General features: G+C 38.3%; 1 protein-coding gene across 1 annotated transcript in view; it reads left to right on the forward strand.

The window, feature by feature from the left end:
* Positions 1 to 12500, forward strand: part of LOC307143266 (NACHT, LRR and PYD domains-containing protein 12-like) — a gene marked incomplete at both ends in the record, with an annotated part of 24574 nt that overhangs the window by 3532 nt on the left and 8542 nt on the right. The window contains 4 exons of the mRNA XM_079844688.1: positions 1202 to 2953; positions 3124 to 3297; positions 11187 to 11348; positions 11453 to 11620. Coding sequence (XP_079700814.1) covers positions 1202 to 2953; positions 3124 to 3297; positions 11187 to 11348; positions 11453 to 11620 — 2256 coding nt within the window. The remainder of the gene's footprint in view (positions 1 to 1201; positions 2954 to 3123; positions 3298 to 11186; positions 11349 to 11452; positions 11621 to 12500) is intronic.

Consider the following 12500-nt stretch of genomic DNA (forward strand, 5'->3'; position numbering starts at 1 on the left):
TGGTCTTCACTGATGGCTTCACACGGTTGATGAGGGGTGCATATTTGGGGATGAGGAACAAAGAAAGGTGATCTGACTGTCCCAAGTGGGGGAGGGGTGTCGCAACGTAAGCGCCAGCCATGTTTGTGTAAACATGGTCTAAGGTTTTGTTTCCTCTGGTGTGGCAGGAAACATGCTGGTAAACCTTGGGTAGCACTGACTTTAAGTTTGAATGATTAAAGTCACCTGCAACAATAAAAGCAGCTTCCGGGTGATCAGTCTGTTGTTTACTGATGGCTGCATGAAGTTCTTTCATAGCAAGCTTGACATCAGCATCCGGGGGAATATAGGCTGCAGTTATAATGGTTGAAGTGAACTCCCACGGTAGATAAAATGGTCTACATTTAACCATGAGAAACTCGAGGTTAGCTGAACAATGACTCCCAACAATAGCAGAGTTTGTGCACCAGGCTTTGTTAATGTAAATGCACAATCCACCACCTCTGGTCTTACCGGAGCCATCTAATGTTCTATCCGCCCGGAGCGTGTGGCATCCCGCTAGCTCAATAGCGGTGTCCGGTATTCCGCCGTTTAGCCAGGTTTCCGTGACGATTAGGACGTTACAGTTCAAAAGTTTCTTGCTGTGTGTGATGCTGAGTCGAATCTCCTCCATTTTGTTCACTAGCGACCGTACATTGGCAAGGAAAATACTGGGTAAAGAGAGCCAATGTGGGGTTAGCCTTAGCTTTAGCCTTAGCTTAGCTCTCAGACCTCCGCGTTTTCCCCACCTTTGTTTACGATCTCGGCGCCGCCTGCGAGCACTTCCGCCCGGCCGGGTAGAGTGCATAGCCTCGGGTGTCCTAGCGATCTCAGGAAGGAGTCGAAGATTGTCCATAAAACTGTCGGAAATTCGCAAACCAATATGCAAAATCTCACCACGGGTGAACGATGTTAAGGCGCAACTATTCTGAACGAACAGACCCGAGATGAGCAGGAAAAATACAGCAAAATTGCAGAATCTGGAGAGACCCAGAGCCTCGCGAACTACTCGCGCCGCCATCTTGGATTCAATGATCTTGGATTGATGATATATACACAATCAGATCATGCTGATGTGAAAGCTTTGTAATGTTTCCTTTTTAAAATAAAATATTTGTATTTACTTACACCAATCTTTTATAACAGATGATTCAATTCTGACAAAATTCCTGGAAACTCACAGAAACAACATGAAGAAGAAAGCAGAGCGTATTTTTGAGTGCAAGGAAGAAAATGAAGCTCATCTCGAGGCTGTTTACACAGAACTGTTCATCACAGAGGGAGATATGAAAGATGTCAATCAGGAACATGAGATTCTGAAGATTGATGATGCTTTCAAGAACAAACCAACACAGGACAAACCAATCCAATGCAATGATATATTTACATTATTAAGGGGAAAAAATGAAGAGAAGATTGTGCTGACCAAGGGAGTCGCTGGCATCGGAAAAACTGTCTCTGTGCACAAATTCATCTTGGACTGGGCAAAAAAAACTGCCAATAACGATATAGACTGTGTGTTCCTGCTTCCATTCAGAGAGATTAACAGCATTAAAGACAGAGAGTTCAATCTCCATGAGTTTCTGCTGAAAGTTTATCCTCAATTGAAGGACCTGGAAAAATCTGGAGAACAGTTATATAAGGAATGTAAACTTGCGTTTATATTTGATGGACTTGATGAGAGTCACCTGCTTTTGAATTTTAAAAGCAGAACATTGAACAATGTTGAGGAAAGATCATCTGTAGATGTCCTTTTCACAAGTCTGGTCAAGGGGAAGCTGCTTCCATCAGCTCTCGTCTGGGTGACCTCACGACCAGCAGCAGCCAATCAGATCCCTCCTCAGTATGTGGGTTTGTTCACAGAGGTGCAAGGATTCACTGACCAACAGAAGGAGGAGTATTTCAGAAAGAGAATCACAGATGAGACTCAGGCCTCCAGAATCATCTCCCACATTAAGATGTCTCGTAGTCTCTACATAATGTGCCACATTCCCGTGTTCTGCTGGATCACGGCCACAGTACTTCAGAATATTCTCATCAAGAACACTACAGAGAACATCAGCACAACACTCACTGAAATGTACATCCACTTCCTGCTGATACAGATGGACATGAAGAACCAGAAGTACGATGAACAAGAAGAAAGACAACGTAAAAAGCTCTTATATTCAAACAGAGAAATAATATTGAAGTTAGCCAAGCTAGCATTTGAACAGCTAAAGAAGGAAAACATTGTGTTCTCTGAGGAAGATCTGGAAGCATGTGGTATTGATGTGAGTGAAAACACTGAGTTTACAGGAATGATCGCTGAGATCTTTAAGAAGGAAGATGGACTTCATGAAGAAAAGTTCTTCTGCTTTGTGCATCTGAGTGTTCAAGAGTTCCTCGCTGCAGTGCATGTGTTCCTCTATTACCTGAACAAGAACATGCAGGAGCTTCAGTTTTTCTTTGATGAACCCAAAGAAAATATCACATTACAGGAGCTACTAGAGAAGGCTGTTGATAAAGCCATGAAGAGTAAGAGAGGACATCTAGACTTGTTCTTGCGGTTTCTGATGGGAATTTCACTGGAATCCAGTCAAAACCTGCTCAAAGGCCTCTTCACACACACTGAAGTCACCACAGAGAGCATCGCAAAAACAACTGAATACATTCAACAAAAACTACACAGGAACATCTCAAATGAAGCTTCAGTCAACCTATTCTACTGCTTACTTGAGCTCAAAGATAATTCATTATATGAGGAAATCCAGAGATACCTCAGTTCAGATGCACATCCAGGAAGAGAACTCTCATCTTCAATGTGCACAGTGCTGACCTATGTACTGGTGATATCAGAGAATGTGCTGGACGAGTTTGACCCAAAGAGGTTCACGTCATCACAAGTCGGCTACACAAAACTCCTTCCAGCTGTGAGAAGCTGCAGAAAAGCCATGTGAGTAATTTCACTGATCGCTGTTTAATCAAAGGTTTAACTCTACATTGCTAAACAACTGAATGTCAAAATACTTTGTGAGATATCTTGCCAATTATGAAGGGTATAATGTGTTATTGCGTAACACTGAACATCAGAAAATAATCTGGGTAAATTTTTTGTTTTGGCAGATTTGACGGCTGTGGTCTTGATGAAGCATGCTGTGAAACTGTCTCTTCAGCTCTACAATCATCAGACTCCCATCTGAGAGAGCTGAACCTGAGTAGCAATCACCTGAAGGATTCCGGAGTGAAGCTGCTCTATGATGGACTGAAGAGTTCACACGGTCAACTGAACATACTGAGGTTTGGCACTCACTCATTTACATTTATGCATCTAGAAGACACTTTATTTCCAAAGCAACTTACAACTGAGGAGTACAGGAAGTGATTCGTCATGAGGCAGCGAAACAGAAAGTGCCTGAAGTACTACGTTTTGGACATTGCACAGAGCATCACACACTAGGGCAGGGAAGAAGTAGAGGAAAATAAGGAAAAGGATTTTTAAATTTATTTTAAGATAAGGTTAAGTGCTCATGGAAGAGGTGAGTTTTCAGCTGTCGTTTGAATGTTGAAAGTGATTCTGCAATTCGGATGGAGGTGGGAAGTGGGACGATGAATGGGGACGGTGAATGTAAATGTTCTGGAGAGGGATTTTCTGCCTCTCTGTGATGGTACCACAAGCCGTTGCTCCTTAGCTGAGCGAAGGCTTCTGGTGGGGGTGTAGACTCATAGGAGCGAGTCAAAGTATGCAGGAGCTGAGCTTGTGGTGGATCTGTAAGCAAGCGTAAGTGAACTTGAACTTGATCCGAGCAGCCAGTGGTAGCCAGTGCAGAGAGATGAAGAGTAGTGTGACGTGGGTCCTTTTGGGTTCGTTGAAGATAAGACGTGCTGCTGCATTCTGGATCATTTGGAGCATTTACTATGTTCAAATATGTGGATGAATAGATTTTTCATAACTGACTAGCAGATCTTTTACCCAGTCTATATTGTAGCATGGATCTATCAGTGGCATTTTCTTCAAGCACACAAGGCAGACAAGCCTTTTTACAAAAAGAACATGCATGAATGAGAAAATAAAGTCTGGGACATGCTTGATGTTAAAGAGAGTTATTAAGCGCAATAAGCCACAGAAAAGATCTCAATACATTACTCGCGCTGACTGACACAAAGCTGAAAAGCGTGCATAGAAAGACGCCTCTCAGACACCATAAAACCCCAAATTCAGTTCTCTTTAGCTGTATATTCCACTCAAACGTTAGATCCAAATGCAGAATGAGATTAGACTTGCAGCGATAGTGTGTTACCAGTTTTACCGGTTACATCACTTGCCCAACACCATCATTTAGTTTTTTATAGTAATAAAAATCATTTAGTTTGGTTGGAGAACAGACACTTTTTTACAGTTAAAACCTGAAAGCATCTGTTCAATGCAGCGCGAGTCAGATTTCACCTCGCTTCGCTAAATTTTATTTATTATTTACCTCCAACTCTCTTTGCTAAACCCAATCCTTGCTCCCTGTGTCTCCCTAACCATTTCCTCTGCTATAATCTTTTTTTTCTCGTTTTCGCTGCAAATCAGTGCACAGAAAATTTGGATCGCAAGGTTTCTGTAGTCTATATTTTTAATAGTCCTGCGCAAGAACACCAGTCTGACATGCGTGTGATCTTGCGTTGTTTCCTTGTCACTTCTCGCGTGTGTTTGCTTGTTTGCAGACAGGACAGAGCTACCCCAGATAGTCATGCAGTGTGAATAGAGCAGTGATCCGACGAGTTGAAAATCTTGCAGTCTGAACTAAGCATAAAACTTTACAATTTTCAATTTGCAAAAAAATTTAAAATTTTAAACATATTCCCTTTCTTGTATCTTTGATTATTACAGTACATTTACATTTACATTTATGCATTTGGCAGACGCTTTTATCCAAAGCGACTTACAGTGCCCTTATTACAGGGACAATCCCCCTGGAGTAACATGGAGTAAAGTGCCTTGCTCAAGGACACACTGGTGGTGACCGCTGGGATCGAACCAGCAACCTTCTGCGTATCAGTTCCATGGTTTAACCCACTGGAGCACCATCTCACATAGCAAATCCTCTACACACCGTGGTCCGAGGATCATATTACTCCAGGTTCTTGCCTTATTTTAGTAGGACAAATTCAGTGTGTTGATAACTTGAGAACCGCTGTGACCAGATCATTGAGTCGAACTACAGTATATCAGTTCACTTTTTTTTTATTTGATTTGATTTATTTAACAATTAAATTTTAAAACAAGTACAATCAGGCCCAAAAGACCATTTCATACATATAAAAAACAAAATTGTCGAGGATAAAATACACAAAAAAGCCATAGGCTTATTTCCATTGTGGTACTCAGAGTTCAAGATAGACGAGCAGTTCATAATGGGAATGAGATCAACACAACACACAATCACATACACATATAATACCTCAAACATCATTAAAAAGACATTTTTTGACTTCACTTCTAAAAGGACCTTCTTCTTGAATTTGTTTTAAGCAATCGGGCAATTTATTCCAAGCAACTGCACTGGAATATAAAAACGAATTTTTCCCATTTATACCCCTATACCGACACATATATATATTGTTAATCCTTGACCTTGTAGAAAAACAATGAACATCTCTTATGAAAACATAGTAATCACACAAATACTTAGGAACATTTCTCTGTAATATTTTATACACCATCATCAGCTTAAGAAAAATTACCCTCTTGTCCACTTTTAAAAACCCTATTTCCTTAAAATTATTAATATTTAAATGCATTAGTGGATGAAGGCCTAAAATAATTCTACACATTTTGTTCTGAGCAGTCTGTAATTTCATTTTCACTCGTTTGGTAGAGCCACTATACCAAAAAGCTGCTGCATAATCAAAATGTGTTTGTACTAATGCACCAGCTAACATTTTTAAGGTTTGTGTATCTAGGTAAGCAGCCTGTCTTGCTAAGAATTTAATTCGTTTACAAATGTTAGAATGCACTTGAACAGCCATACTATCCCCAGTCAGTTTATTATCTAAAGTACATCCAAAATATTTCACTTCTTGCTTAGCATTAATCATCAAATCTCCTACCCTCACTTCTAATTTGGAAAATTTTCTCAATTTAGCCGCAGAACCAAATGAAATAGCTTCCGTTTTACCCAAATGTAAAAACAGCTTATTTTGAAAAAACCAATTGGATACTTCCTCGATCACTCTACTTAATTCACTTTCTATTATTTCCTTCTTCTCATCAGTGGCAATTATTGCTGCATCATCAGCATATAATAGAAGGTGGCTAGAACAAGCCATTTTTACATCATTTATATATAGTAAAAAAAGTAAGGGTCCCAATACACTACCTTGTGGTACTCCACAAGAGATGGGCAAATTATCTGAAAACACTCCATTTAAATCTACCATTTGACACCTATTTGAAAGATATGAGTTAATCCATTTACATGCTTTAGTGTCAAAACCCATAGCATTTGATTTTAATAACAAAATATTATGGTCAACTGTGTCAAAGGCTTTCTGTAAATCTAACAATACCATCCCACTTAATTTACCATTATCCAATTGTTTCTTAATATAATCTGTCAAATACAAAATTGTTGTCTCAGTAGAGTGAATCTTCCTAAAGCCAGACTGAAATTCATACAAAATATTAAATTTAGAAGTATATTCTACAATTTGATCAAATAAAATCTTTTCAAAAACCTTGGACAAGGAAGATAAAATAGACACAGGCCTATAATTGTTACATTCCAACCTACTCCCTTTTTTAAAAAGGGGGAAAACTCTTGCTTGTTTTAATTCATCCGGTACATTAGATTTGCCTATAGAGAGATTTAAAATATGAGCAACCATAGGGGTTATAAAATTAGCTGAGTCTTTAATAAACCTTACTGGAATATTATCTAAACCTGTTGCTTTATTGCACTTCAAATCTATTAGTTTCTTATAAACTGTAGTCTCATTTACCTTATTAAATGAAAAACCTCCTAAAGTGACACCACAATTGGCATAATAGTCCTTAACTAATTTGTCATTATATAAACCGGTCTGAACTGGTAACTCCTTTATCAAATTTTCAGCAACAGTAGTAAAGAATCTAGTAAAACAATTGGCCACTTCTTTCTGGTCTGTCAATAATTGATTATTAACTTTAAGACTAATTCTCGAACCCTTACTTTTAGCTCTTTTTCGACATCCTAAATCATTTAGAACTCGCCATAATTTTTGAGAATCCTGTTTTACCTCACTAATCTTATATTTAAAAAAAATCCTTTTTTGCATCTTTAATCTTACATCTTATCTCATTTCTTTTGTGTTTAAAATTTTCATAGTCATCCTTATTTCCATTCCTTCTAAATCCTCTTAGACTATCATTGCGTTCCTTAATATCCTTCAAAATACTATCCGTCATCCATGGTTCTGTTCTTTGTTTTATTCTTACCTCCTTGAAAGGCGCAACTTTGTTCAAAACTTGCAAGAAATTGTTCTTAAACTTATCCCAAGCTATATCCACCTCTTCACACTGCATCACCTCGATCCAATTTATCTTCATAAGTTCTTCAACAAATATTTGTGGACTATACCTTTTAAGTGATCTAATGTTTAAAGTGTTATGTTGCCTTATGGCCTCTTTCTTTAATTTCCTAATTACATAAACCATATTATGATCACTTAATCCAGCCTCCAAAACACCACTTCTAAAAATCTTGCAACTATCTGAAACTAGTATACAATCAATAATTGTTCTACTTTTAGAAGTAATTCTAGTAGGATCAACAATCATTTGTTTCAATGCATAAGACTTACAAAATGAACTAAAATATTTAAACATTGACGAATCCTTCTTCAGCATGTCAGTATTTAAGTCACCCAAAATGATTAACTCTTGACCTAACACATAATTTGACACATTTAAAATCTCTTCAAGATTCACATAAAAATCACTTTGATCAGGAGGACGATAGCAAATACCAACCAAAATCGGTTTACTCTTTGGCAGCAGAACATCCAGCCAAACCGCCTCAACAGCTGTATTTACAAAGTCTTTTCTCTCTTTAAACATTAAATCAGACCTTATGTATGCACATACACCACCTCCTCTTCGATCTCGATCTTTTCTCAGTAAGCAATAATTGTCTATATGAATCTCTGCATCCTGTATCGAGTCATCAAGCCATGTTTCGCTACAGCTGAACAACGCCACATTAGATTCATGACATAAGTAACGAAGTTCACTTATCTTTGGAAGCAAACTCCTGACATTGAGATGAACCATGTGCAGACCTTTCATTGATCAAATAGACCGAAGATCGCCGATTTTGAACTTTGATAAGCTTGGAAGAAACTGTTCATCATTCACAGTAGAATTACTCGACCGAGTCCTCAGCATCCTGTCTCCATTATCCGTCATAGAAAACATATCCGACACACCATAATCCTTTCGACATAAGTCTCTTGTTTCATTACAAGGACGTAAATCGCTCCACTGATCCGCCATCAGGCTCCATTCGACACCAATTTCCAACCGCTGACATCGCTCCATACCCAAAGCCCGACGGCCATCGGCGGCAAAAGTTGGGCAAACTCCTTCACCACCATTGCATGAACCAGGCCCAGGACATTGATGTATGTCTCCCGACACAAGAAGACACAATAATATGATTAATAAGTCACTTAAATGTCTTTTATGGTCGCGTCTTTGGCCGCTTCTTTGTTTCTTTGAACATGTAATCCATGGACGAAAAATCAGCGAATAGATAACATTCTTTCCAAAACCGAGATGCTTACATCCACATCTAAGTTGCTTAATTTCAATATTAAAATCAAAATTAATATTGTCCACCTCATTAAAATGCCATAAAAACGTGTAAAATAATGAGAAGAGGAGTAGAGTGATTAACACTCCACATCTGCCTGCCGCCATCTTGAGATAATATGTAAGTCACAAGGCATCGGCACTGTCTCAAGTCAGACAAAATTGCTAACCGACATGCACTGCTTGCTCTATAGCAAGTCAGCTGCCGATCGGTCTGTGCATCGCTGCATGAAGTCAAACATTGCTAAAACACATTGCTAAAAAAATCATTCAATAAAATATCCTTGTCTTGTTTTAGAATAAATAAATCAAAAATTGTATGAAAAACATTTCTTCTAAGAAGAGTTATTCTCAGTCTTTTCCACTGGCCAAATAGTATTTAATTGCTTTAAACAAATCAAATTTGTCCAGTTTTGCCTATAAGGTAAACATATATTTTTGGATGTTTAGCCTGTACATTTTAATGGAAACAAAAAGACCTTAATTTTAACAATGTAAATAATTGTCTGACTCAGCATGTCTCTGACAAAACATTTTAAAAATAAAACATGCATATCTTACCATTCTCTTCAAACTCTATCCTTCAAATACAATGGTATTTTTCATAATATTGGGAAGACCATGAAAATGGTTATCATTTGGCTACTGTGTGGCAATATCGATATTTTCTGTACTGCCCCTTTTATTTACTTTCACTTTCTGTCACCTCCTTCCAAACTATCCTCGGCAGGATTGGATTAGAGGAAAATTAACGAAAATGAGTGCATGAATATAGGGGCATGGTTTAAAGATTGTGGGAGCATGTTCAACTGACGAGTAACATTGCGTTACGTTCCCTTTGGAGGCAGTCATTGCGGGTGGATATTTGGGCAAAGTGTGCGTTTCCGGGCATCGTGAGGAGGAGGTGGTGCTACTGGGTTAGCCTCTCAAAAGTTTTCCCTTGGCCTGTGAATGCTTTCTCAAGTTTTGAATTGGAATGGGGTTTGCACTGTACTCCTAATTTGGTGGTTTGGTGGAGTAGGAAGAAAGGATGAGAGCAAGACAGGCTGACACTGTCGATGTGCCCAGGTCACTTTTAACCACCCATGCTGGTTTTCTTTTCTTTAATTATATTATTAACATGATTAAAAGAGTGCTGATTTTTCTTGAAAAAGACTTGCTAATCTTATTCAAGGAAGTTGCATACAATTTCTTATGTAAGTGTAGTTTTTCTCTTTTTGTATGTAACGGGTGGTTGTTGCTTTTTTTGCTATCCGGAATGATAAATCTCTGTGACTTGTCTACTTGTCTGGCACCCGAACATTACTGACTGTTAATATATATTTATTTATATTTATTTATATTTTTGGGACTGAGAGTCGACTTGCACTTGACAACAGTGTTATCAACATTAAGGTGGTCTATCAGCTAGAACTCCGCACTTCTATGCTGGCATCCCGGGTTTGTTTCTCACCTCAGAATTTTTTTTCTTCTAATTTTTATATTGTTGGGCGGCCACCGTTACAACTGTCTGTGCACGATGTCAACAGCAGAAATCGTACAGGACTGTGTCATTGGGACTGGGACTTATTCAAACCGGCCAATGGACCGTTCGATCACCAAGCTATCGGCTTAGAGTCAAGTGCGCATCACTGATCATTATTTGTCCAAAAATATGTTCTCAGAACACAAGTTTTGCTATGTAGAACACAATTTAAAGCAGAATTATCATGGACCACACAATACTCTCTAGTTAAAACATTGATCACTTTTCCTGTGGAATGCTGTGTTTGCCTATCCACTACAAATATTTCATTAAATTAAAATTAATTAATATTAATTAAAAAATAAAAACTCCTGGATAATGATTTCATGTAATTTCAGTGCTTAACACCATTAATGAGTGCGTCATATTTAATATAAATGTGTATATCAGGGGTAAAACAGAGTTTAAATCCTTCAGTTTACTTAATTGTTTCACTCACTCCAGTAAAAGAGTGTGTATGCACTGTCTAGAGCAGGGGTGGGGAAAGTTGATACTGGAGGGCCACTTTCTCTCAGAGTTTAGCTCCAACCCTGAAAAAAAAACACTCACCTGCCTGTAACTTTAGTAATCCTGAAGACCTAGATTAGCTTCAGGTGTGTTTGATTAGGGTCGGAGCTAAACTCTGCAAGAGTGTGGCCCTCCAGGATCAACGTTCCCCACCACTGGTCTAGAGTTTCTGTACTGTGCGCACGTTTACGCCTAGTTTATGTTTACGCCTGTGCATGGAAAATTACGTATGCACATTTCTTGATACATTTTGTGTATACAGATTATACACCCTACTTAATAAACACATTGATATCACTGTTTGTTTTGTTTTCTACACAGGCTATGTGGATGTAATCTCACTGATCAGTCCTGTGAAAGTTTATCTTCAGCTCTACAATCATCAAACTGCGTCCTGAGAGAGCTGGACCTGAGTAACAATGACCTACAGGATTCAGGAGTGAAGCTTCTTGGACTGAAGAGCTGCAAGCTGGAGATATTGAGGTTTGAGTTTCAAATACTTTCAATGTTTTTTTCAGATTAAGTTAATTACTAAAAATCACTCTGTTGAATTTATTCCGTATGCAATTACTGTTTTTCTTGTTCAGATTTTCCATATGTAAGCTCACTGCTCAGTCTTGTGAGAGTTTGTCATCAGATTTACAATCCTCAAACTCTGTTCTGAGAGAGCTGGACATGAGTAACAATGACTTGCAGGATTCTGGAGTGAAGATTTTGTTTGATGGACTGAAGAGCTGCAAGCTGGAGATACTGAGGTAAATGGTTTTCCTTAAAATAATTAAGAAAATGCTACCACAGTACAGTTTTTCTCAATCTATTTGACACATTTCTCCAAATTCAGGTCACTGTTCTCCAAACAGTTAACACAGTGATCTGAACACTTTGTAATTGTCCTAAAAAGATTTAAAGTTTTCATTAATTTCATACAAATTACAAATAGTGTGAATCATTTTCTCAAAACACTGTGCACAAAACTCTCAAATGTTTTCAAATTTATAGTTAATACAGCCAACCAAATATATCAGGAAAAACAATCACAGCTCTTTAACTATAGAAGGGAACATATACAAAGATAATATGCAAAAGAATGGGAAAAGAAAGAGGTGTAACTATAAAAATAGTGGAGAGGGTAGAGAAAAGGGTGTGATGAGAGGGAGAAGAACATTGGAAAGGGTAGAAAGAGATGAAAGGTGAGGAGAGGGTAAGAAAAGAGGAGAAGGAAAAGGAGAAGAGATGAGTAGAGCATAAGAGAAAATATAGAAGGTACAGATGAATTTCAAATGAAATCAGAGTTACCCTAATTGATCATGTAAGAAATCAAAACTTGGAGAAGCTGGGAAACCAGTCGCTAGTTTGCGACTTCTGTGACGTTTCAGAGCTCCAACATTCCAAAACATTTGCAGCGACAACTGAGAAAACATGGACACTTTATCATTTAGTGAAGACGAGCTTTTCATTTTATTTAAAAGACTGAAAAGAAGGTATTGGGTGCACCCAGTCTTAAAGAACGGAGAGTCTGAAGGGGAGTATGCTAATCTTGTACAGGAGCTAAAACTTTACCATGGCCGGTTCCGCACTTAAGGCAAGGCAAGTATATTTGTATAGCACATTTCATACACAGTGGCAATTCAAAGT

The sequence above is a fragment of the Gobio gobio genome, assembly GCF_949357685.1.
Source record: "Gobio gobio genome assembly, chromosome: 1".
Taxonomy (NCBI): domain Eukaryota; kingdom Metazoa; phylum Chordata; class Actinopteri; order Cypriniformes; family Gobionidae; genus Gobio; species Gobio gobio.